The sequence below is a fragment of the Pelodiscus sinensis genome, chromosome 3 (genome assembly GCF_049634645.1).
Source record: "Pelodiscus sinensis isolate JC-2024 chromosome 3, ASM4963464v1, whole genome shotgun sequence".
In the NCBI taxonomy this organism is placed as follows: Eukaryota; Metazoa; Chordata; order Testudines; family Trionychidae; genus Pelodiscus; species Pelodiscus sinensis.
In genome coordinates, this window is record NC_134713.1 from 155,458,276 (window position 1) to 155,485,334 (window position 27,059).

A 27,059-nucleotide genomic window follows, 5' to 3' on the forward strand; every position below is an offset into this window, starting at 1 on the left:
CTCTTATACTTGTTTCAACTTCATCCTACAGGAAGGAAAACTATAAGCCTCTGTTTCCATACAAAGCAATCAGCTTTCTGGATTACAGCTTCACTGCAGGAGCATGGCAAATAGCATAGCTCAGCATGGAAAATAAAGCCTGATAAAACAGCTCTTATCTCCTTGGAGTGTTTAAAACCCAAATATTGCAGCACCAAGAACCCAACCTGATTATAAGGAAAAATGGAACTGACTACACTGATTTAATGTGCAAGCTAATGAATGTGAAAAAGACCAAAAGCTTTTTAAAAAGTTTGTTTTAATAAGCCACAGTCCTCTCAAAAACATTCTGTAAACTCCTATAGGACATTCTTTAAATGATACACATTTCTGAGAAAACTTGAAATAATTTCAGCTGAGATATCTTGCTATAGGCCCATGTTATAGCAATGAGGAAATTCTACCTCAGAGGATGTGTCAGAACATGTTAAATTAAGTTACTCAAAATCATTAACAGAGATGGTAACAGTAAGGCACAGCATCTTCCACCTTTTGCATCTATTTCTGATGTCACAAGTTCTCCTCATTAAGATCTACATGAACTCATCTTATAACAGCATTTAAGACAGTAAAATTGCTCTTTTAATGTGAGGCCCTCCCCATACACATTGTAGCAGGAGGCTGCAAATTTCCATTTTTTAATCCTTTGTACAAACCTTTAAAATTAACTGTCTTTAGGTCTGAGAAGTTCCTTTTAATGCAAGGAAGGTTCTCAAGGGTTCTCGGTTATGATGGCAACACCCATCAAAACAGATTGGCCTCAAATTTGTGAAGGGCGGATTGTCTTAGCCATTGTCAGAGTGATAATTAAAACATGGCAGATATCTTCAGGTGCAGCACCTATTAAAAGTCTAATGAAACCATGGTCAACTTCTGTTCCAGCTGTGTTTGAGGAGATGCACTTTTAAGAGATCAGACTCTGCCACCATGAGCTTCTTCAACAAATCAAAATGATGGTCTCTCAGGAGTTGGCCAACTCATCTGCTCAGTGACTGACGCAGCTCTTCATACATGGCTTGATCCTAATGATGCCAAGTTAGGTGAGGAAAAGGAAAAAGAAAAAACACTTCAGCCCAGCAAGAATGCACACAATGTTTAAAGGGGACACAGTTTCTATTAGGAAAACTAAACAGAAATGACCTCTGTGCCTGGTGGCTAATATGTGGCCCAAATATTTACAAAAGAAAAAACAATTGGAGACAATTTTATGGGATTTGCTTAAGACAAGTCACCAACAACCTGTAATTATTAACAGAAGACTTTGTGCTGGCAGATTTATTGTATTACACACTGCCATGCATGTCTGAGACCCTGCCTATGGACAGAAGTTGGACTATACATTTAAGGTGTGATTTTAAACCAATTTAATTAAACTGTGTGCTAAGCCACATGCAGATAGTATCTTATTCTGTTTCAGAGCAATTTATGTTGGTTTGGTTTATGCTGGGGATGGGCCCACCGGATAGCCCCTGTCAGTGGTGTGCCTAGCTGTCCTCCTCCCCCAGGTTACATACTAGCTTTCTGCCACAGCCAAACTTCCACCCCAGGATCGGGGCTGGCAACAGCCCCACAGCTGGGAAGGCAATTTTGGTGCCCCACCCAAGCCTCCTCCCCAGGAGTGGGCCTGGCAGTAGCCCCTGCTGGTCCTGCTCCTGGGGAGACTTTGCAATGAACTCTACAGTATAAAGCTTAAACAAGAGCCCACAGCACATATAACCGCTATGATTTTTAGCGATTACAAGCGTACATTTTTAACTGAATTTTTACATCCCTAATTTAAAACCAAAATAAACCAATCCGAAATAGAAATGAAGGAGACCATCCACACAAGGTTTTGCCCTAGTTTAACTAAATCTGATTTAAATCACGGCTTCAACTAATTCAACTGTTATTAACTTTTCCACAGACTTCTCTTATTCCTGGTCTTCTTCAGCAAGACTGCACAGGATGACATTGATGCAGCCAATATCTATATTATTTGCCAAATCAGACTTGTCTGGCTGAAAAGGAGCAGTAGCTGGAAGAGGAATGAAGGTTTAAAGTCCACTTTTGCACACCAAAACACACTCAGCCACCTGAGATCTGGTGCCCTAAAATGCGAAAATACAGCAGTTGTTTTACTGAATTATGTAACTCCAATGCTCCAAAATAATCCCATTCTAGGTCTTTACAGCTAACAAGTAGGCAATTGTCCTTCATGCTGCTAGGTCAAATACATTCTTCTCCAACCACTCGAATTCTTGCCTTTGGATAACACTTCTCAGAGCTTCTGTGGCACAGGAAGTGTTTAGATAAGAGCAGCACAAAGCCCAGCACAAAATTTCCTCTTCCCTGAATTGCTTGTGCTAACCCATTCCCCACACTAAAAGGAAAGGGAGTATCACCTCCTGATACGTCTTTTCAGAGGATTTGTTGTCTAGCAGCACATATGAACTTCAGGAAGGAAGTTGTAAGATTTCTATACACCCAGGCTAGAAACAGAGAACTTTTAAAATTAGCATTCCCATCTGCAATAGATTTCCCAGTTTCCTGCTGCAAGAATGGGACTCCTGTGGCTATTGTGCCATGTTGAAGAAGATTTTCTGATTTTAAACCTGACTTTCAGCCTAATTCAGCTCTTTGAAATATAATCCCTTAGTGTATATAGAAAATATTTTATTTTCAACTAGTATGGTTTAAAAGTGGAAGTCTAAACCATAATTAAGCAATGGTTAATGTTGCTTTGCTCTGTCAGGAACAGGAGAAATAGCTCAGATCTGGCAAAGCTTTCAAAATGGAACATAGAACGTCATAACCCATTTGGGGGGGGGGGGGGTAAAAGGTGGCATTCTTGGGAATGCTGTACTGCAGCAATGGGCAAAGCCAGTAAGTAGGCCTCCATCTGTAAGATTCAAATTGGGCATACATATTAACCATGGCGATTAAATACACTGCACTGAGTTTTTATTCTTAATCATGCCTTTTCAAGCACAAAGTGATCCATTATTAGGGGCAAATACCAGTAAAAGTAAAATAAAGAAGCAGGGAGATTGCTCTTACAATGTTGTGTGTAATCAACGTGCACCCCCCTTTCCTCAGACTCCCCACCCGGCCTCTTCCCTGCCTCCTTCCTTAAGCATGCCCCATCCCTTCTCCTCCCCCTCCCTTCCAGCACTTCTGGAAGGCCTTGAATCAGCTGATTTGCAGCCAGACCCACCCTACTCCCTCCCAGAGCTTGAATGCTGGGAATCAGCTGGAAGGAAGGAAGAGGGAGGAGTAGGTACGTGAAGATAGGGTTACCAGGTAGACCTCCCCTCCCCCCAAAATACCAGACACACTTGATCATGGGTGGGGGGGAAGGAGGAGCAGAAATGGGGGGGATTGGGGGCCGGGGGGGGCTGGATGGGAGGAGGGGGGTGGAAAGCAGAGCTGGCAGGGGCGTGAGGGGATGCAGCCATTGGCCGCAACCGAAGTCCAACAGGTCGTGCCCCCGGCAGGCAACTCCCTCTAGTTGCTAGTAGAAGCTGGGCGGGGGCGGGGGGAGTGGCTGGGAGCTCCCCCACTCCCATCAGGCTTCCATCCTGCGCTCAGCCGGAAATTCAGAAAATACTGGACATTGCACATGTCTGGTATTTTGTGAATGTTTCTACCGGACAGAGGGCGCAAATACCGGGACTGTCTGGTAGAAAACCGGACACCTGGCAACCCTACGTGCAGAGCCCGCAGCGTACCGCGTGGAAGGAGGGAGGCAGAAGGAAGTGTACAGAACACACTTCTGCGTGTGGGCCTCAGATTTCCCAACACAGTTGTATTGGATGGAAAGTTGTACTAGAAAGTAGGATGAACTGAAATCACTACTTTTAAATAAGAATGCAGGAAAATTTAAATAATCAATTGTAATCCTATTTTACAGGTGTATTTTTGAGGGTTTTTTTTTTAAAAAAAGGCTGATTCTCCCTGGTTGGTAACCATTAAAATATGTTCATTTGCAACTGAACAGATTTTGTACACTAGAGCTGATATACGCTTGACCCACAGTATTTCTTATGGAGGCTTTATTTTATAGCTTTGCTTTAGGTAGTTCTATCGATTTGGTTTCATAAGCTTTGCCTTGTAGCCGCTGGCATTATAATATCAAATGCAAAATACATTTTAAGTTAGTAAGAAATTGTTTATAGAATAGATTGTTTTTCAGCTTTGTAAGTCTTGAAGGAAATCCAGCCTGTTGCTCTATAAGAGAAATCCACTTTCTCTAAAATGAACCGTCCTTTGTATGAAGAATGTGTGAAGATGAGAGACAGAAGACAGTAGCTGGTCAGAATGGTTAGCAAGGTGGTGTGAACATCAGTCACATTCAGGATGGCCAAAGAGGGGCAAAAATGAAATGGACCTAAAGCAAAGGCATACATCTGTGAAAGGGATCTGTAAATGAGATAAACCAGTTGCAGACATTCCCAAGATATTCATGGAAGTACTGATGGAGCTTGACAATGGAAGCAGCCTTGACGTAAACACCAATTAACAATTAGATGACTCCAACAAGATACTGCAAAACTATAGAAGACTAAAGTTGGGACTTAGGCCTATAAAAGTGGGGTGTAGAGCCATGGTGCTTTGAGTTCATCCTGTGAAGACAACTTGGAGCACTGGTTCACAACAGACAGAACCCGGCTCTTTCCTCATGCCCAGCCTAACTGTCCACTAGGCTGGTCAAGCACCAAGATGACTGACAGGGATGGGTGTGGGTTTATTTCTATACTGTATTTGCAATAAACACGGAGAATTGCCTTTTTCCCCTGAAAAAGATTCCATGTGCTCCTTCTTATTCAAAAGGGTACTACTGCTTTAGTACACATTGAAGCAGTTATGTAGCTTACCACACATTTACTCAAAGTCTTAATTTTCACATTTGTATTGTTAAAAAGTGGTGAATTATGCATTTCTGATTTATTTATTTAACTTATTATTTGTATCAAGCCCTATTTGGACAAAAACTGGAATTCAATTAAAATCCACATAAAAATATAACTTTACAGTTCTATTTATTAGTTAAATAGAACCTCCTAAGGTATGCTGAATAAAAAACAGTTTAGCAAAACATGTTTTGGATTTAAATCAACTGATTATTATAAAAAGAAAGCCATGACTAGGCATCCTACGTGCTATGGTAATACAAATAAATAATTATAATTATCTGTTGTTAATGATTATTTCTGGTCACTGTGGGAGAAAAATCAAATAACTCCAATTGTGTCTAAAGGGGGGACTGTGCAGGAAATCAAAATTCTCTAAAAGAAAACTGCTGTAAGGGTTAAAAAGTTTTCCAGGCCTCTCTCCCTGTAACAGAGAGAAATCAAATTAGCTCTAATCAAGACCCTTACAATGCCTATCTCGAGTTCATGGATACTCCTAGTCTGTCACAATTTGTCATGTAAACCCTTATCTTTGTCACAGTTTGCCTTGTAGACTTCTCCACTCCACATTCTCATGTGCCTTTGTTTTGTAAAACTTACTTCTAGCACTCCTGGGGTGAACAGAAGTCTCAGAGTACTTCTGCTGAGACTTTGATATGTTAAAGAATAACAAATCAACAATTGAACTGTCTAAGCATTCTGTATATAGGATAACTTAACCTGTATGACAGGGCTGCTTTCACTCTTGGTGTGACAGCCTGCATGCATGCATCATAAAGTTTTTCCTTCTAGATTTCTCTCCTGCCTCACTGATTTGACCTCCAGCCTCGGACCCTTCTGGGGGCTCTGTACCCCAGGGGAGCGAGATTTCCCCCTCATCACTATGTCCTTCAAGATTTTAGAGCTAGTAGGTCTCACCCTCTCTCACCTTTTTATTTATAGATTTGAACATGAAAACAAGGCTTTTTGAAAGGGTGCTTCCATCAAGTGAAGAGAAAGTTGATAGATTATAATAATGGAGTTTTCTAATGCATAGAAATGATAAGATGAAATAACGGCATGCTAGAAAACAGAGGTTTTAAGTACATAATTGTAACAGGGATTGCAGTGCCAGAACACAGAAATGGTCTATGTCAGCCATTCTCCAAACTTCAGCAACCCAAAGACCCCGATTTTGATTCAAAAATTTTCAGGGACCCTCAAACTTCCCCTCACTCAGACCTTGCTCTGAAGCTCTGCCCCCACTCATTCCATTCTCCCTCCTTCCATCACTCGCTCTCCCCCGCCCTCACTTTCACCAGGCTGAGACAGCAGGTTGGGTGGGCAATGGTGCAGCTGGGGGCCCAGGGAGGGAGTTTGGGTATGGGAAGGGGTGAAGGCTCTAGAAGAGAGTTAGGGTGCAGGTGGGGGAGGGTGCTCAGGGAGGGAGTTTGGATGTGGGCTCTAGACTGGGGTGTTGGGTTGTGTGTGTGTGGGGGGGGAAAGGGGTGTGTTGGGTGTTCCTTACCTCCAGTGGCTCCTGAAAGCAACCAGCACATCTCTCTGGCAGCAGCTCCAAAGCAGGGGAGCAGGGTGTCTATGTGCTGCCTCTACCCACAGACACTGTCCCCACAGCTTCCCCGGTCACAGTTCCCAGCCAATGAGAGCTGCAGAGTGAGCACTCAGGGCAGAGGCAGCATACAGCTGCAGGGATGTGCCAGATGCTTCTGGAAGTGGTGCAGAGCCAGGACAGATTAAGTAGCATGTCTTGCTGCACTGCTGGACTTTTAGTGTGCAGGATGTGGTGGGAGGCTGAGGGAGGAGTTGATCAGAGGGGCCCGTGGATCCTCTGAGGTACCTTCGGGCACCCCAGTTGAGAAACAGTGGTCTGTGGTCAAGTGTTCTTCTGTTCAATAGTGGCTCAATACTCAGTGCTTCAAAAGGAAAAAAAAACATCCTTGGCTAGGGGAGGAAATTCCTTTCTAACTTGGATGGTATCAGTTTATAACCTCAAACATGAGGAGTCTGAATCCATGTCGTTTAGTCTAGGCAGTGTAACTGTAGTTACTTTACTTATCCTTAATAGTATCAATCTTTTAAAGTCTTATTCAAGCTTCAAGTCTTATTTACTTCCATATTAACCTGAATCAAGGATTGCCATAGATTAATACACATATTGACTACTGAAATTGATAGCTGAAAATAATGTACATTTTTTCTTTGGGATAAAAATCGAACAGGAAAGGATTTCAGTGGATATTTATCCAATCATTTTACACCTAGCACATTTTGAGTTTGAAGAAAGTAGAGGAACTGGTTTTTGTTTTTAATTGATGTTCATACTATAGTGAATGTGATTTCAATGCTTCCTGACTAAAGTCCATAAAGCCAGCAGATACGTGGAACCTTTCCAAGCCAGCAGACCTATGAGCCTTTCCATGAGAAGGGACTTAAAGCAATAAAGACAATGTCTAAATTCCAAAGAATTCTCCTCTGGTCAGAATGCATGAAATGAATGCTGAGAGATAATGATAGCAAACACTTAGCAAATTTACCTGCCTTTCATTCTCAAAAAGAGAACGGTTCATGATCTGAGCTATCAGACATATGATCAAATTATATACTGACATTAAAAAAAAAAGCATGACAAGGATAATCAAGAAGAAAAAACAAGGCTTTTTCTTCATTTTTTTTAATCTCAAGATGAAGATTTTATAAACCACACTGTTAATTCAGTAGGTGCATGAGTAGTGGAAGCAAATGTCAACTTGGGTATGTCTACACTGCATATTTCTCTCTCTCTCTCTCTCTCTCTCTCTCTCTCTCTCTCATATGCACATCTAGACATCCAAAATTGAAAATGAAGCGGGGATTTAAATATCCCGCACTTCATTTGCATAATCACAGACTGGCGCTATTACGAAATAGCGCTACTGTGAGAAAAAAAAACGGGGTTATTTTGAAAGAAAACCCTTCCCTCAAAATAACCCTTACTGAGGTTTAAGGGTTATTTAGAGGGAAGGGTTTTTTTTCAAAATAACCCCGTTTTTTCCTCTCGCAATAGTGCTATTTCTCAATACCGCCAGTCTGTGATTATGCAAATGAAGTGCGGAATATTTAAATCCCTACTTCATTTGCTATTTTAGATGTCTACATTTGCATTCCTCTCTCTCTCTCTCTCTCTCTCTGAATTCAGTGTAGACATACCCTTAGTGAATAGAAAACTGAACTCCCATCATCACTGTGGTGGCGGAAGGGCAGTAATCTTTATGGATGAGACTTAAAACGGAGGCCCTAAATGCTTGAGCTTATTTATGAAAAGTCTCAATGGATCTTTTAGAATGTTAGCTCAGATGTTCTGGATACTGTAAACGTATCCTGTCCTCTGTTCTCTCCACCAGTTTCTAGTGACTACAGACTTCTTCACCTCCTACCCTCAACTTGCTTTGTGTGATGTTAAACGTTATTCACTGACCCGCACATTTATAGCTTTTCTTACCTTTCTTGATATAGATGACTTCACTTTCTTAAATGCTTCTTCAAAATGGTTTTTGCTAATCCTGATTTCTCCTTAAAAAGAACACAATACAATGGACTTTGTGATTTATCCCATTTCAGTATATAAAACACCCCCCACATCCCACTTTCCAAATAATTTTCAGGCTTCCATTAATTAAAACTTCTCAAATCGTTGCATTTCATTAACTGCTTTGTCTAGTATCATGTCTAACACAGACTCTCTCTATGATCTTGAGCAAGTCCCTTACCCTCTGTACATCAATTACACCATCTACAAAATGGACATAATATCTACTACCTTACAGGGTTGTTTCAAGTATCCGTGTCTGCAACTACAGATTAAGGGCTTGATTTTCAAATTAACTGCAGCTCTGATCAAAATTCAGCTAGAATTCAAGGCACTCAACAGTTCGGAAAACAAGAGACTTAAGTGAGCCCTGGTCTATACCTAAAACTTAAGTCAACCTAGCTACCCTCATGCCTGGGTGTGAAAACTGAGTTTCAGCAGTATGAAGTTAAGCTGATCTAAGTCTCTGTATACACATCACTAGGTTGCTACAAGAATTTTTCCATCAACTGAGCAAACAGCCTTTTGAGGGATGAATTAACTATACTGATGGACAAAAACCTTTTATCGGTGTAGCAAGCGTCTACACTATATGGGCACAACTGCAGTGTCTTAGCAGTTCCACTGTAGCCTACTTAATGTGGACATACCCAGTTTGCTCAAGATCAAACTAGCAATCTAGGACATTGTTAGCTCAGAAATAAGGGCTCCTCATTTTCAGTCCTACACTCTCATTACATATTACACACGGTAATTTTTTTTATTTAGTTAGTTTTGCATTAAAAAAAAATCTTTTAACATTATCCCCATCATCACTTTGGTGCCCAGCTCACTCCAGCACTCTACTGACATTGTTTGGCACTCTCCAGAGTCCAGGCAAATGGTTACATATATGTCATGTCATCAGGTACCTAGTCTTGCATAATCTATATGCGTATCAGATTGTTTCTTTTTCCAGCACTTCCATCCAAAAATTACATGAATAAATCATTAGACTTAATGATTCTTGAACACACCCTTTGAGATAACAGGTCTATTGGGAAACTACTGCATTCCAAACAAATGGAAAAGAAGCGTGCGTTGCCCAGCTCTCAATAGGAAACAGCTTATAATGTATGTGGATGTAATAGATTATAAGATCAAATTAGTATATAGATTTAATACAATAATTATAATGTACGCAGGTATACTTCACAGCAGACACTTTGTGGTGATTGTTTTGTATGTATTTCATTCAAGTACTTTCAGTTTCACTAACTTCTGCAACCACTTTTCACAATTTTTTGGGAGGAGTGGGGAGCATAAAACAGTGGACATGAATAGCTAGACTTATCAATCCAGCAAGTCTCATGAACATATTTAACCACTGTAGATTTATTTACAGTAAATCATTAAAAATGTTGGTTAAAACTACAGATCTCACCAAAACAAAATTCCACACAGATGGGCTCAGGCAACAATGATTTGTCTCCCAGAAAGCTAAAGTAAAATCTAGCTCAGCATTCATCCACATCACCATCGCCTCTCTACCATATAAACATCTGGAAACGTACTGTGGCTGATTTAAAGAGCACTATGAATTATTAAGAGAGCTGTAGGCACTTCATGCTGAATAAATTCTAAGCCATGTCTGCAGGGTGTTCAGGTGTATGATGGGCTCAGGGTTGAGGTGTGTGAAGGGTACAGAGGTATTATGATGGTGTGGCCAGAGTGGGAATTGGCTCCAATTGGGGGCTTGTTGGCCAGGCTTCATTTTTAAATAAAATATGTCCAACACAAAATGTTTCAACATTGTCTTTGTTTATGGGAGGGACGGGGAACCTGTTTTGGGTCAGGGGCCACTGACCCACAAAAAAATCAGTTGGGGACCACACAAGTGAGATGCAAAAAACAACTCCTCCAAAACCCCCCAAGCCTCACTGATGTAACCCTAACTGAGACACCTCATTCCCCTGGCACTCTAGCCCCTGTAGTTAAGCTAGGAAGATGTATTGAACCTATACTAATAGCCTAGCCTCCTGTAAAATTCCTGGATCAGGGAAAGACTGAAGTAAACTTGAGGTCTAGGAAAATTACTACGGTACCCAGATCTAGTCAACATAGAACAGATGGAAGCTGTACAGTTTGATACATGCCCTTGTCCATAGTCAGAGATAAGAAACCTAAATCCAAACAAGAGACAAAAAGGGGTTTCCAGAGTTTAGTAACGACGAATCAGAGATTATCTTCAGACCTCTAAACAAAAAAGGAAAGTGGGGGAGTAGAATTTTGTTTTTAACTTTAAAAAAAAAGTTATTAGTTTTCCCACAACCTCCCAATAGACCCTAATATATTATTATATTACTCATCACTTAGGTATCTGACCCACATTCAAACAATTATCTGATTTTGCATGTAAGCTCCATGGGAAATATATCATCCTGGATGTGAGAAGGTCCAGGAGAATCATTGTCCTCACCAAGACTTCACTGTGAAAGGGAGCAAGAAAAGAGTTTGTATCGGAGCTAGGGAGACCGATCTGTTGTCATTGAGATTATCCTAAGATAAAAACTGGGTCAGACCATAGGTCCATCTTACCCAGTATCTTGTCTTCTGAAAGTGGTCCAGTGCCAGGTGCCCCACAGGGAATGAACAGAACAGGGAATTATCAAGTGATCCATCCCCTATCACCCACTCCCAGCTTCTGACAAAGGCAAGGGACACCTTCTTTGTCTCATGCTGCAGTCAGACAAAAGACATTGAAACTCAATAGTTATGTATGTAGATTTATTTTATTGTTGAAGTTAATGCATCACTGGAGACAGAAAGAGGGAGGTTCTCAAACTTTACTGTTCCATGACCTCTTTCTGTCAACAAAAGTTACCACGACTCCAAGAGGGGGGGGGGGGTCCAAAGCCTGAGTCCACCCAAATCCCATTGTCATGGGTAGGAGGGAATAAAGACAAAGCTCCATGGCTTCAGCCCCAGATTGGGGGCCCGTAGCCTGAGACCTGCCATCCAGGGTGTATCTAGACTACAGGGGTTTTTCAAAAAAATGTGGCCTTTTTTCAAAAAAAACCTTCCCCTGCGTCTACTAGACTGCTGCCGCATTCTTTCGAAAGTAAATTGAAAGAACACGGCAGTTTTTTTGACCGTGGAAAACCTTGTTTTACAAGGTAGAATGCCTTTTTTTGAAAGTGCTCTTTCGAAAAAAGGAGCTATGTAACACAAACTGTGCTTTTTCAAAAGAGCATCCAGACTGCCTGGGCGCTCTCTTTCAAAAAAGCGACTCGCTTTTTTGAAAGTACTGGTTGTAGTCTGGACACTCTTTTTCGAGAGAGGCTTGCAGTCTAGATGTAGCCCCAGGGCTGAAGCGTTTGGCCTTAGCAGTGGGGTAGATTCAGATTTGGCCATGGGCAGTGGGGCTTGGGCTTTGCCATCAGATTTATCAAATCTAATGCTATCCCTGGCAACCCCATTAAAATGGGGTCACAATCTTCTTTGGGGTCCTAACCAACAATTTGAGAATTATTACATTAAGCTTCTCCATTGCTTATCCCTAGCAAGGTGGTAATTTTATTTTTGTTTTATATTTTTAAAGGGTGAGTGAGATATTTAAGAAATGATAAAGTATACGTGTTAACTTGCTCTCTTTCACAGCATGCAGGTTAATAAAGGGCAGAGAACACTGGGGACAGAGCTCCCACCTGCACCTCCCATCCCAACAATTCCCCCCACCCAAAACAGGTAGACAGGAAGTTTTCAGTTAGATCTTGACATTAAATCAAATAAAGCTGGATTTGTCTTTAAGCCTCAGCATTCCAGCTTGGGTGCACAACTCTCGCAGCCCCAATCCAACCAGAATTACTTCCTTTAACTGGATGTAGCTGCAAGCTAGCTTGGCTCACCAGTTCAGAAGGTAGGTGGGGGGCCATCATTCTGCTTTCTTTCTGCAAAGGCCAACAAGAGTTAGCTTCAAGCAAACACACACTCTGGTGCAAATACTGGATGTCTGTCTGGCTGCTGTGCAGGAGGTTCAAAGGGATGGGCATGGAAGTACTTTTAAAGTGCTTTGAGATCTAATGATGAAGAGATCTACATAAGACTGAGGCAGGGATGAACCATGGGCCACAAAATCCACTAAAAACCTTTCGCAGGCCATACATTTTTAAAAAGTCACTATGCAGTTTGTAATTAAGAAGGGCTACCTATAATATGTTAACATACAATGAACCATGTTTTAACAGCATAAAACCTCAGTATTCTCAAATATAAAATCCACTTAGAGCACAATAGGTAAGAGAAACACTAACGTGCAGTTCTATGATAGAAGGTGAGTGGGGCTCGACTGAAATTAGATTAGAAAAATGTCAATTCACAGCATTTGAAACTGCAGTATAGACAGAGACCACACAGGGAACTTTTCATTCCAAATGTGAAGTTATCCTTAAAGATGTAGTCTACCTGACCCTAAGAACTCCAAGAAATTAAGTTTATTAAAGGTCTTTGGAACTTATATTTTCCAAAAAGACTTAAAAATGCTTTTCATGCAGTCTCAGAATATAAACTAAAAGAAGTGGTAAAGTGCAAGAAGCAAGAAAAAAAGTTCTGTAGCCCCAAAATGGCTTGAATAGAGTCAGAATCCCATCTGAATTGTTATGACCCTATAGCTACTGCAAGTAATACCTAAGTTAACTAAAATAAATAAATTAAAGGAAAAACCCTCCATTTTTACTTTGTACATGTCACAACCCTTTATATACAATAAATTTCAGTTTTCCTCTTCAGCCCAATTAGTTTTCCCTGTTTGTGTGGGATCGCACAGAAGCACAAGAGAGAAAAATATTTTCTTAAACTAGAAAAATGTTACTTTAAAACCATAAAAATCAGTAGCAGGATTTATGGGCAGGTGAGGTATTTGCACCTTAACTCACTGTTGAGATACCAACATTTCTATTGATGGTGTCCCTTTAATAACAGCTCTTCTATTTGTATTCTGAACAATTCACATTTTTATTTGGCCAGAACCAGTGAGAGATGAAAGTTAACCTCAGGCCTGGCAAAGAGTTTGCAGGGTCCAAGATGGCACCTGACAATGGAACCTGGCCGGTGGATGTTCTAGTTTAAGTCAAACCCAGTTGAGGGATTACAGAGTTTGCCCAGGCAGCACAAGTCGCTCACTGGATATATTCCACAACACACTAGCCAGGTCAGATTCTCTGCTGAGCTGTGTGACTCTCCCCTCCATACAGATAAAACACAATGTGCGGCAGACAGGAAGAAAGGCGAGCAGCTCGGGTCTACATCCCAGCTCACTAGGACCAAACACAGCCTAGAACTGTTAACACACACGCAGGTCAAGCCAGTACCTGCAGCTGTGCCAATGTAGCCAGGCTGGAGCCCAGAAAACTGCAGGGCGAGGCAGGCAGACCCCAGCAGTGGCAGTGGCAGGGCACCAGGCTGGCCGAGCAGATACCTGTGGAGATCTGTTCAAAGGCCAGCAAGATGAGCAGCAGTGGCAGTGACACAGGTGACCAGCTTGTCCAGTACCAGCTCCAGCTCTCTGTACTTCAGCTCAGTGCGGAAGCTAAGGCAACTGCCTTGCTCACCTTGCCCTAAGGCTGGGCCTGGTTTTTCTGCTCCTCGTGTCAATTTTGGCTGAGAGCACACAGCATGTCATAGAACTGGACTTTGCACAGAGGATCGCACACAAACATATCCATTTGCTGGGAAAAGCACAGTAATCAAAAATACTTTCCCGAGCACAAAAAGGACACTCATTTGCTCTCAAAAATCAAACAACTGCTGGGCCAAGTTTACAATTACACATGTGCAATTACTACATTTGCTCTCTCAAAATGGACTATCCTGCATGCAAGTGACTGTCACAAAGTACCTTAAACAGAGTGACTGCATTCAATATTCGAAAATAAGGTCTGCAACTATGTGCCCAAATTTGAACTTCTAATACAGGGCGGGAAAAATCTGGCCTTTGGGCTGGTTTCATCCAACCAAGCCTTTGGATCTGGCCCGTGGTTCTCCCTGCCAGGACCCTCAAGTAGGCTTCCTGCCTGCTATAGTCCCACCTCCTCCTGCACCCTAACTCCCTGCCTCAGGCCACCACCCAAACCCTCTGAATCTTCCCTCTCACAGGTCACAATTCCCTCCCTAACCCTGCACTTCCTTTCTACACCCCCCCAGCCAGAATCCTCTCCTGCACCTACACTTCCTTCCCGACCCTGCACCCTCTCCTGCACCCCAATCCCCTGCCCCAGATCACAACCACTCCTTCAAACAAACTCCCTTTCAGACCTTCACACCCTCGCCTCATCCCAATCCTTTACCTGAAGCTCCCTTCTGCACCTAAACTCTGTCCCAGATCCCATACACCCACCACAAAAAACTGCAGCCCTTGACAAAAATCGTGGAATGGTTCTCCATCAAATATTATTGCCCACTCCTGTTCTAATGTTACCTAATGTTTTAAAGCAAAAACAGGGTTTCTAATAAATTTAACTTCAACATCTTTACTGGAAATCCTATTCTAGTACATCTATTGTATTCACCACTCTCTCTCAAAAACAACATTCCAAGGATTATTTTTATATCTTTTCTCAACAGAAACCTTCCCTCCTAGTTGTGGTTGGCCCAATATCCTCCTAATTCAAGTAGTTTTCCTTTATGACTTTCAATTAGTTTAACTATTTTCACCATTTGATCATCTTCGCACTATTCCATTTAGAATTTACAGTATATGCTTGCCTTACCTTTATTGCTCTTGCCATTCTGTAGGGCCATTTCCTGTCTCAAGGCACAAATTGAAGCTTCACGCACTAAAGCGGAAAGATCTGCCCCCCTAGAGACAGATACAAATAGAATGGATCATTTTAGGATACATTTCTCTCCATCATCTCTACACAAAGCCAGGAGAATGCAAAAGATGCAGAGACAGTAGAACCATTGGTGAACGGTAAGAATAAAAACTGTATTTGTTAAAAAATAAATTGCTGGATTTAAAAAAGCATCTGAAATCAAGTGGTGCTCAGATGAGTCTGAAGAGCTACTTTCTTAGAGTATTTTACACACCTTAGGTTTTGAAATACAGAAAACAGAAAATTTGGTACAAAGGCTTCACAAAAACAATAGCTGAATTAGACTAACTGAAGATGCTGCCATTACTTGGAAGATTATAAACTACAGTGTATTTGATCCTGAAAAAGCCTTCTGACACACAGAGAAGAGAAAGGAAGAGTCGGCTTACTGAAGTATGCACTCGAGACCAATCTAATGCAGACGGCTAGAACAGTTAATTTACCTTTGTAACTGTTATTCTTCAAGATGGGTGCACGCGCGCTGTGTGCATGATTGTTGGAAGACATTCCCCTAGGGATACCCATTGGATCAGCTGTGGCACCCCTGTGGAGATGCCTCAGGGGGTTGTATATATACCATTGCCAAACCAACCTCATGCTTCAGTTCCTTCTTGCCGGAACAATCTGACAGAAGGGAGGTGAGTGGGTCTGGAATGGACACACACAACACATCTCAAAGAACAATAGTTACAAACATAAGTAACTGTTCCTTCTTCTTCGAGTGATTGCTCATGTGATCCCAATATGTGATTTACAAGCAGTTTGTACGGAGGAAGGTAGGACCTCAACTCGTTGCTGAAAGCAGTATTGCCCTGAACTGCTGGGTGAGGGCGTAATGAGTATGAAAGTATGCATTGAGGACCACGTAGCCACCCTGCAGATGTGCTGAAAAGGTGGCTACCAAGGCTTGCGCCTAACTGAAATGGGCTGTGAGAGGCGGGGCTGGTAAACTGGCCAAGTCACAGCACAGTTAGATACACATGGTGATCCAGACCGAAAGGTGCTGAGATGTTAGGCTATGTCTAGACTGCAGGCTTCTTTCGAAAGAGGCTCTTTCGAAAGATCGCGTCTAGACTGCAGGCGGATCTTTCGAAAGAGCAATCCGCTTTTTCGAAAGAGAGCACCCAGCGAGTCTGGATGCTCTCTTTTGAAGAAGCCCTATTTACATTGAAGAACGCCTTCTTTCGAAAGAGGAACTTTCGAAAGAAGGCGTTCTTCCTCGTGAAACGAGGTTTACCGCCATCGAAAGAGAAGCCGCGTTCTTTCGAAATAATTTCAAAAGAACGCGGCTTGAGTCTGGACACAGGGGAAGTTTTTTCAGGAAAAGGCTACTTTTCCCGAAAAAACCCCTGAGTCTGGACACGGCCTAAATGGGAGGTCCTTCATGCAGCTTTTTATTTCCATTGTGGACTGCATCTACAGCCGGAATGGTTTAATACACTCCAGATAAAAGCAAGAGCATGCCTGACATCTAGGGAGTGCAGTGCTCTTTCCCTGTCTGTGGTATGCGGCTTTGGGAAGAACACAGGGAGAAAAATGTCCTGATTGATGTGGAAAGGTCACACTACCTTGGGCAGAAAAAGCAGGATGTGGTCGCAAATACACGTCTTGATAAAAAATAGTACGGGGGGGGGGGGACCTTGGCGGTAAGAGCTCATAGCTCTGACACCAGTCTGGATGAAATAATCACTACAAGGAAGGCCACCTTACATGAGAGGTAAACTAAAGAATAGGTGCCTAGGGGCTCAAACAAAGGGGCTGGGCCATAAGCCGAAAGACCACCAAATTCAGTCTACCAGCAACTGTGCAGGCAGCATGCGCACACACATATTGGAATGCACAAGAGCAATCACTTGAAGAAGAATAAGTATTTCAGACATTAACTGTGGATCTGAATTTATTTTGTCAACAAGAGCCAAGTACAGCAGCTGTTCCTAGCTTTTTTTTTTTAGTCAGAGTTACATCTCATAATGGATTGGCACCTGGGCATTCCCTGCCTCCAAGCAACTATACTATGTCACCTTTGTGTGATTCCTCATCTCCCTTTACTCTTTCCCTTCCTCCTCCTATCTAGCCTGTTCTTTAGAGGGCTTTTTGCTCTTTGCTTCCTTCCTTCCTTCCCCAGGTTTCATGTCCTCTTCTCTATTTTATTACCCTCAGCCAAGCCACCAGCTGCCTTGTGTTACCTCTTTTAACCCTAATGGTTAAACAGGGCTGCCTGACAAGCTAAACATTAGTTAAGTCTGGTCATAGTCCTATCCAACAGAATGTACTTCACCCTAGACTGGGGAATACTGAACTTGTGTACTTTTAAGCTTCAGCCACAAATAGTGATTAGATGAGCTTTTTACAACAGCTGGAAACAAAGCGGTAAAAAATTATTCACAAATTAGTAGACCGGTATATGGCATATAAGTCATATAAAACAAAGTCCTTAATAAGCATGGCTCAAGCAAATACATTTATTTAAGGAGTTATTTCATCATCAGAGAAATAAATTTTTTTATAAGCCATTTAAAGTAGAGACAGCATGAACCAATAGATTAGTACCCACTTTGTTTTACATTTATTTAAATCAAAGGCAGGTGATATTGACATTTTCTTTCCTGAATATTTACAGTTGTGTTGCATACCTAGCAATCAGAACTTCAAACACCATAGATACTCCGACTGAAACAGTCTTCAATTCATTGCATATTCTTTATTTATCTTCAGAGACTCTGACAAAATCCTTGTTTGCCACTTCCTTCATAGTCACAGGTAGGGATGTTGAATTTAGTTTAGTCAACTAATTCCATTGACTAGTCGATTAGTCAATAATCGGTGGAGTTGTAGAGGGATTAGTCCCACCCTGCTGCAGCTCTGTCTTTTAAATGTATTAAGAGCCTGTTTGGGTAGCGGGGCAGGACCTGGCACGAGCTGGGAATGAGCTGTCCTGGCTCTTGCCAGGTCCCCTCTGCTGCCCTTCTGATTTTTAAATATATTAAGAGCCAGTAGGCTCTTAATACATTTAAAAAGCAGAGGTCCAGCATCTGCGACTGAACGTGAGCTGGGAAGTAGCTGATTCCCAGCTTGCACCAGGTCTCCCCAGCTGCGTACCAATCTTTGTATTAAAAGCCTTTTGGTCCTTAATACATTTAAAAGGCTAAAGTGCTGCAGGAGGGACCTGGGGTAGCTGATAGAGGCAGGTGGTAGGGGGAGGGAGGGAGCAACTAGTCAAGGGTATGTCTACACTACCACCCTAGTTCGAACTAGGGTGGTTAATGTAGGCAACCGAAGTTGCAAATGAAGCCCGGGATTTAAATATCCCGGGCTTCATTTGCATCTTGCCGGGCGCCGCCATTTTTAAAGCCCCGGTAGTTCGGACTCCGTGCCCGCGGCTATACGCGGCACGGAGTAGGTAGTTCGGATTAGGCTCTCTAATCCAAACTACCATTACTCCTCGTTCCAGCCTAATCCGAACTACCTACTCCGTGCCGCGTGTAGCCGCGGGCACGGAGTCCGAACTACCGGGGCTTTAAAAATGGCGGCGCCCGGCAAGATGCAAATGAAGCCTGGGATATTTAAATCCCGGGCTTCATTTGCAACTTCGGTTGCCTACATTAACCACCCTAATTCGAACTAGGGTGGTAGTGTAGACATACCCAAAGGACTAGTTGACTATCCAATTTTGCTTATTGGATAGTCGACTAGTTGCTTACATCCCTAGTCACAGCAGATATCTTTACACTTCATTCACTCTTAGAAACTGTATTTCCCTTCTTTGCCAGTGCTGAAGCACATGAGCACTACCATCTGCTGTGTTCATCCTAACATTTGCTATCCTCTCTCTAACTGGATGATAAAGGGTTACCTGCATTTGAAGCATACACTGAAAAAGAATCGTGGGTGAACTGAATTCACTACATGAAGTAGAGAGAGGAGCAGTGGAAGATGCTACATCATTCAGATGTAGAACAAAGAAAAGTCCAACCAGTAGTTCAAAAGTTCCTCTTTCTAGTCAACTCAGAGTAAAACTTGGTCCCCTCCTAAGTCAAAGCCGCTGAAAAATGCAGTAACTTATCACCTACTCATTTCCTGTCTCTTTCTCTTTAAAGGAAGTTGGGGTTAGAGGATAGCAGAAAGGGGAGTACAGCTGCACTAACCTCTTTTCTCCTTGTCACTGTGTTGCTAGGAGGCTCTGGAAGGGGACAGTACAATGGAAGTTCTTTCAATACAGGAGATTTTTATGGGGGATGTCGAGGGGCAACCTACTCTGGGAGGACCCTCGATCTTAGTCCCTCTGGTGGCCTACCTGCTGGGGTTCCTACATGCATCCCGATACAGCCCCATGGCCAAAGTCCACACACAGGTCCTTTTAGTTGGGTTAATATGGCCTAGCAACCAGAGTCATTCCTCAATTCCCCCTCCTACTAGGGGTAATACAGCCCAGAAGCAAAAGTCCATACACGGGCCCTTATAGCTGGGTTAATACAGCCTTGCAGCCAGCGTTCATTCCTCAATCCCTTCCTACTAAGGGTAATATGGTCCAGAGGCCAAAGTTCACACACGGGCCCTTATGGCCGGTTTAATATGTCCTGGCTGCCACAGTCCATTCCTCAATCCTCTCTTACTAGGAATAATATGGCCCATAGGCCCAAGTTCACACATGGGCACTTATAGCAGGGTTAATATGGACTTGAGGCCTAGTTCACAGGCTTATAGGCACAGTTTGCTCCCTCGAGACAGCTAAGGAGGCGGTAGGGGGACCCAGGCCTTCACACTCCACCAGGGTCCAGCCTAGGGCCCTGGAGGCAGCAGCTGGGGCCGCTGTCTCACTCAGTGGGGAATCCTGCCACAACATGCTGAGCTCTCCAAGGAAGCTCCCCACCCCATGGCTACTTCCTACTGGGGTCCGTCATCTCCCCGTGATCCAATAGCCCTGCAGGTAGCACCTCCCAGCCTGGCTGCCGCTGGAAGGTCTGGTCACTCTTTCTCTCCAGGGCTACCCCTTTAGCAGTCAGCCCAGATGGAGCTGCCCCAGGGCCTTTTATGGTCTGGTTCCACTGGGAACATGCCCAGCCAGGCTGTGGGGGAGGAGGTTTTTCAGCCAGCGGGGTCCCGCCCACTCCCTGCTCTTCAGTGCGGGGTTGATATACCCCATCACGGGGGAGAGGGGGGAGAGAAGAAAAGACACCGCTCCTTTTCTTTTCAGGTGATTAGATGGGAGTGGTGCTTCAGATTAACTCAGAAATCTACCCGGAGGCTGTCCCGTCACCACAAACTGAGGCCAAGGACTGCACCCTGGTCTTGTTAGAAATCCTAGGTGACTCGCTCATCCTTTCCTTACCAATGCCTGGGACGCGGAAAAGCAGGAGGCTGTGCTCATTTAAAGTGCTGTCACTGTGCCTTGTTTGTGGGGGCTGTTGCAGACTGGGAGCATGTCTGGGACTAACTAGGAAACCTATGTTGTCTTGAGACCTTCATTTTGTTTTTGTGAATGCCATTTTGTGATTGTAATAAATCATTGAGGCTTTCACTTTGCAGTGAAACATCCAGACTGGACTGAAATACCCACATGGGGGTTAAAAACCATGTTAATCCCAAAAAGATTGGTCTATTAAGAACATTGTGCTCATGCAACAATGGGGAACATATGCAAGTGGACCAGACTAAGGAGAGGGAAGATAGGTAAGTCTGACTGGCCGCTAACCAACCCACAGGAGGGGTGAGATCAGAGCAGGAGGACTGCATTCAGGACTGTGTTATTTTCCAAAGATTCATAACTCTCAAGTGCTTTCAAGAGTAAAAGTATCTTTGGTAAAGAAACTTGTGTTGGGTAGCAAATTGGTACATCAATTTTCCCTAACCACCACCACCTTTCAAAAACAAAAACGAATAACATTCATCTGCAGTTGGACTTAATTAAATAATTACAAAACTCCTTTGCTAAACCTGTGTTCCTTGCTTTATTGCTACAGTGTCACAGAAGGACTGACCTAAGATTCCAGAGCTCTCACAGCCTGGTGGAGAACATGTCTAAGCAACATGGGTTCAGAAGACTGTGGCACTAGTTTGGGGGCCCAGGCAGCCGAACTGCTGGGTCCCACTGCCCAAGAAAGGCAGCAGACATAAGACTGCACTAGGGAGTGTGCTGAGAGACCCAGAGCTTAGTAATGACGCAGTCCTAAAGGGGCTTATAGTACATGAGCTGAGGACTAGAACAAATTACAGCAGTCCATCCAGAGAGGGAGACTGAGCCAAGTTGTAACAGAAGCACACTGCACCATCATTTTTTATGTATATAGTTGTCCATCTTATTAGTTTTGCTGCTAGAAAGGGTCTGGTAAGTTTCTCATCCCTGAACTCTTTGTCCAGGATTCCATCATCTAACATCTTGAATAATGGAATATCCTTTTCCATCGGCTTTCACAAATGTGGTCTTGTCACAGTGATACCCGTTCACAATGCTGCGGCAGAGGTCACTTCGACCACATCATCCCCCTCAACACATCCTTCCACTGATTCCCCCTTCCCTTGCATCCAATACGCGCTGCTTGTCTTCACTTCCAAGGCCTTTCGCTAACTGTCTCCACTCCACCTATCATCTCTCATTCACTGAGATGATGCCAGCTTTCTTTGCCCAACTGTTAAATCTGCCATTAACCACTGTCACGTGCACTCCAGTGATGCCCCTCATGCTTCGATGGAGCGCCTCAAATATCTGCCAAGTTACCTCATTATCTTTCAACTCCCTCCTTAAAACTGTTCATTGCTATGATGTCTACAAAAACAGTCTACCAATATCACTTCCTATTTTATAGGCCAATACCGCCCTCCTGTTTCCTTGGACTGTCTCATCTGTTTGTCTTCACATGTTGCCTCATCTTATACTTAGAAAGTAACATTTTTATGACAGGGACCATGTTTTTGTTTGGTGTTTCTGCAGTGCCTAGAACAATGGGATCCTGCCCCATGACTAGGGCTCCCAGGCACTACAGTAATAATTATTATTATCCAAAACAACAATCATCTTAATTTATTTACATTGAAAATTATTTTTATTGCACTGTCCAGAGATTAAGAGGGCAAAGTCTTTAAGAGAACAATGATCCCCTCATAAAATACTTAAGGTTAACTAATCAAACACATCTATCAGTTTACAGCTTTGAGGAGTTTTGCAGTGCTATGGGTTTGAAAATGACTGAAAAAAGTGGTTATGAAATTGTACCAAACCCATACTTTGGACACCTGTGCTACACGAAAGCTCCTCAGGATAAAACATGCCTTCAATACTCTGTCAAATACAAAACAATCTTTACTCATTTCTGAGACCTGAGAACAAACTATGCATGCCTTCTTTGCCTACCCACTTTTAATTGAGAATCCAGTTTACAATTCGTATCTGTAGTTCCATGTAAATATAACAGAAGTAGAGACAAGGCAAAGAAAAAAGGACACAGTGGCCTTTGCTAAGCTACAGTAAATATAATGGAGATTGCCTATCTCCTAGAACTGGAAGAGACCTTGAAAGGTCATTGAGTCCAGTCCCCTGCCTTCACAGCAGGACCAAGTACCATCCCTGACAAATTTTTGCCCCAAATGGCCTCCACAAGGATTGAACTCACAACCCTGGGTTTAGCAGGCCAATGCTCAAACCACTGAGCTATCCCTCCCCCCACTAGATTATCTAGTGATAATCTAGGCATCACTGGATTATCATGTAAGAAGAGGAAATCTGTACCATCTAATGTTTTAGTTAAGTCCCTGGAAAAATGTCAAGTGTAAGTGATGAACACAGAAGGAAAGGCATTTGAGCCCTGAGAGTCAGGAAATCCAACCACGGGCGGCTGGTGAAGGTAAGATTGGGGGAGGCACGCCCCCAACCCCATCTCTTCTGCCCACCACAGGGAAGGAGGAGGGCAAATGGCTCTTGCCTCCCAGCACAGGGAGGGAAGGGAGTGCGCAGCCCCATCCTCCCTGACCCTGGAGCATGGGGATCCAGGAGGGCACAGGACTCCAGCCAGCGAGGAGTATGAGGGAGGGGGGAATGGGACAGCAACACTCTGCTCTCAGAATGCTTACAGTAGACGTTCTGGGGGCGGAGTGTGGGCAGGGTCAGGCTGGTGGTTTGGGAAGGCAATGTCTTCCCCCGCCTACCATACTGGCCACCCATGAATCCAATGTTCCTGTTAATAACAAACATAAAATACATTAACATGAGAAGAACATTTCTCACTGCATGCATTAGAACTAAAAATAGAAGACACTCACGTATAACAATCACAACGACGATCATAAGCAATTTCTTCAAGGTTTACATCAACATCCAAAGGGGGTCGGGTACCATCCTAAGGAGTTGGGGTTAGTGGAAGAAGATAAAAAAAGTAATGTTTTTAGAAATAAGAAATCCCCAAAGTTCCAAGTCCAAGATCATGTTGAGGTAAGGCAGTGCAATTTCCTGAGAATACAAAGATAGGGGACTGGTATGCCTCAGAAACTGTCAAGAATGAAGACCAGAGCTACAGAACAATTTGACACTGAAATGTTTCAGAAAACGCTACTGAATTCCAGTACTGATGACAGGGGAGTCAAGTTCACCATTACCCTTACAAAAGAGGACTGTCCAGTTATGCTGCTCACAATTCAAGAAGGCGATAGAAAAACAAGAGAGTATTCAGAAAAAAAAGACACAGGATTACAGGATTGGGGGAAAAAATTATTCGCCTTCTCGTAACTGTTGTTATGTGCGTGGTATCTGGAAGATTGTTCTCCTCCAGTAGCTAACCATAGGGTTGGTTTGGACACATCCAGGAGTCCTGTGCTCCTGGTACCCAATTTAGAGCCCTGCAGATACACCTCCTCCCCAGTTTCTTCTTGCTGGCTACTCCAACAGAGGGATTTGAGGGGGGCTAGTGGGTACTGAAATGGACATGAAAGCCACACCTCAAAGAACAACAGTTACAAGAGGGCAAGTAACCATTTTTTATTCTTAAGTGTTTATTCATGTGCATTCAAATGAGATGATTTACAAGTCCAAGTTCAGATGACGGGGTCGGAGTCTTGCACTGATTGCAGTACTGTCCATCCGAATGTTGTATCATCCCTAGCCTGACAGGTGATTGCATTATGTACAACAAAGTCATTGGTCTGCAGATTTCTTGAGTAGGGCTCTGAATCACGAACACCGTGGAAGAGGCCTGTGCCCCGGTGAAGTGTGCTCTAAGTGGAGGTAGAGGCACTCCTATGAGGTTGTGGCATTCCCAGACACTACCCAAGGTGAGGTGTGTTGAGATAACTTTCTACACATTGAACCTCCTAAATCTGGGATACTCTGGCTCCCAGAATGGTTTCTTAGACTATATGCCATTTATGCAAATCTGTTCTACCTTGCATTTAGTTGTGATGCTCAGGTAGTAGAGCTTAAAAACTTGTCTAATACACAAACAGAAGTTTAGCCAATAAAAGATATTACCTCATCCACTTAATCTCTCTAATTGAGAGACGTACACTTGGTTGTAGCTCTACTTGTCTCATGCTTATGAAGAACTGTATGAATTATACATACCTGCTGTGCTTCAGAGAAGGATACAACATTTCAAGAATTGTATCTAGGGTAAGTTGGAACAGAACTTCCAAGATAATTCTTCCATATTGGATTTCACAAAAACTGCAGCTGAACAACTGCATTCTAAATTTTCTGTTTTATGTTACATGAACTCTACATCTTCACAGTTGGAGACTGGATGCTGGACGGGAGGTTTGGGAGACAGATGCTTCTTTCTTTTTTATATGCTCAGACCCCAAGCTAGATCCTATCTGGAGTCAGGAAGGAATTTCCACCCACATCAGATTGGCTGGGATCTGGGATGGGCACCTCTTTCCTTTGCAGCACGGGGCACAGGTCACTTGCTAGGGACATAAGCATGAATCTCACTAAATTCCCTGTCATTGCAGGGGCCTCAGGCAGTAGTGCAACTTAGTGTTCTGAGGACTGTAATATTTGGGTCTAGTTCTGTTTGGCTTGGTATGGGGGTGGCTGGGTAGTGTTGATGGCTTGTGATATATGGGAGCTCAGACCAGATGATCTGGTGGTCCTTTTTGGACTGCATGACTGATTTATGTATAGATTTTCTGGAAGCCTATTTCTGGAGCATCTGGGCTCCTTATAGGATTTTAAAATGTGAATCAAGGGATGACAACTTTCAGCTGCTAAAAGTGCTGTATATTATGGAGATGTAATTAAATATAATATACTCCTGTATATTTTATAGCTTCCTCCACAGAGTTATTCCAGAGTCAAATACAGCTCCACAATATCAAATAACTTTCCAAATGCAATTTAAATTAGCAACCAAAAACAGCACAGGGATATTTCCATTACAGTAATGGCAACAAAAGGTCAAGTCCAAACTTGTAACAATATTGTTAAGGAAACTTTGACTCTCAGTTTCAGAGAAGAGACTTCATAACTAGACTTTATTACCATATTGTCAAATTTAATGCAACCACCTAGAACAGTGGCTCTCAACTTTTCCAAACTACTGTACCCCTTTAGGAAATCTAATGTTTCTTGTGTGCCCCTAAGTTTCACCTCACTTAAAAACTACTTGTTTAAAAAAAATCGGACATAAAAAGGCAAAAGTATCACAGCACTTTACTGAGTAATTGCTTACTTTCTCATTTTTACCGTATAACTATAAAATAAACTGGAATATAAATATTACACTTAGTTTCAGTGTATAGTAATATATAGAGCAGTATAAAAAAAGTATGAAATTTTTATGTCTAGTGCTTTTTATGTAGCCTGTTATAAAATTAGACAAATATCTAGATGAGCGGTATGATAATGGGTCTTTGCCATGAAAAGCTTTTGGTCTAATGGTACGAGAGCTAGAACACCAGAAAACACCGTCTGGCAAATATTTCTTTCCTCTTTTACATACAGAGCTGTATGTCGGCCCTATTTGATCTGAGGAAATGGGTCTGGCCCATGAAAGCTCATCATCTAATAAACCATCTTGTTAGTCTTTAAAGTGCTACATAGTCCTGTATTTTGTCGACCCTCTGTGCACCTACTTTGAAGACATAAGTGTAGTAGTACAAGCAACAGAGAGGCTGATAGAGCTGGCAGGGAACATAAGCATACTGTGCACTAGAAATACAGAAGTAGGCTTTATCTGCATAATTATGTAATGTGAAAAAACTGGACCCTTCAAAGCCCCTCCTACATAGCTCTTCATTTTGCTCATCCCCCCCAACACACTTTCCCACTTGGCTTCATGCCTCCTTTCCTACCATACCTTCAGCTTGTAAGCAAGGCACCTTGAATTCACCAAGCAACTTCACTTGCCCCCTTATGCATACACTTCTACAAAATCTTTCAATAACCTCTACAAGATTTCTGCACCAGCCTGAATTTGTACTATTATCTATTGTGCCGCATGCATCTAAGCTAAACTGTAAACTCATTAGGGATGAGATCGTGACTTATGTTTGAGCACAGTGTCTTTGCTTAAACAAGGGTCCATGTAACCACACTTTTTAGGTTTATGTATTAGGGATGAGAACAACTAGTTGACACTCCGAATGCGACTAGTTGCTTCCTCACACTTGCTGCCTCTATCAGAGAGAGGCAGCAAGGGGAGGCAAAAAGGAGTGGGTGCTTCAAAGCAGCAGTGCTGCATGGAGCCTGGGGCCAGACCCAGAGCCCGAACTCCATGCAGTGCTACT

At 42.8% G+C, this 27,059-nt stretch overlaps 1 protein-coding gene across 2 annotated transcripts in view; it reads right to left on the minus strand.

Annotated features, from left to right (window-relative positions):
- Positions 1 to 280: 280 nt before the first annotated feature.
- The window catches only part of NVL (nuclear VCP like), an 85,753-nt gene continuing 58,974 nt past the window's right edge, over positions 281 to 27,059 (minus strand). Inside the window, exons 20-23 of one of the 2 annotated variants that reach the window (XM_006133417.4) lie at positions 23,601 to 23,677; positions 15,243 to 15,331; positions 8,410 to 8,480; positions 281 to 1,061 (exon numbers count right to left, since the gene is read on the minus strand). In XM_006133417.4, coding sequence (XP_006133479.2) covers positions 1,017 to 1,061; positions 8,410 to 8,480; positions 15,243 to 15,331; positions 23,601 to 23,677 — 282 coding nt within the window. In that variant the 3' untranslated portion in view covers positions 281 to 1,016. Of the gene's footprint in view, positions 1,062 to 3,936; positions 6,845 to 8,409; positions 8,481 to 15,242; positions 15,332 to 23,600; positions 23,678 to 27,059 lie in introns of those variants that run through there. The other variant, XM_075925268.1, reaches the window with a different exon arrangement.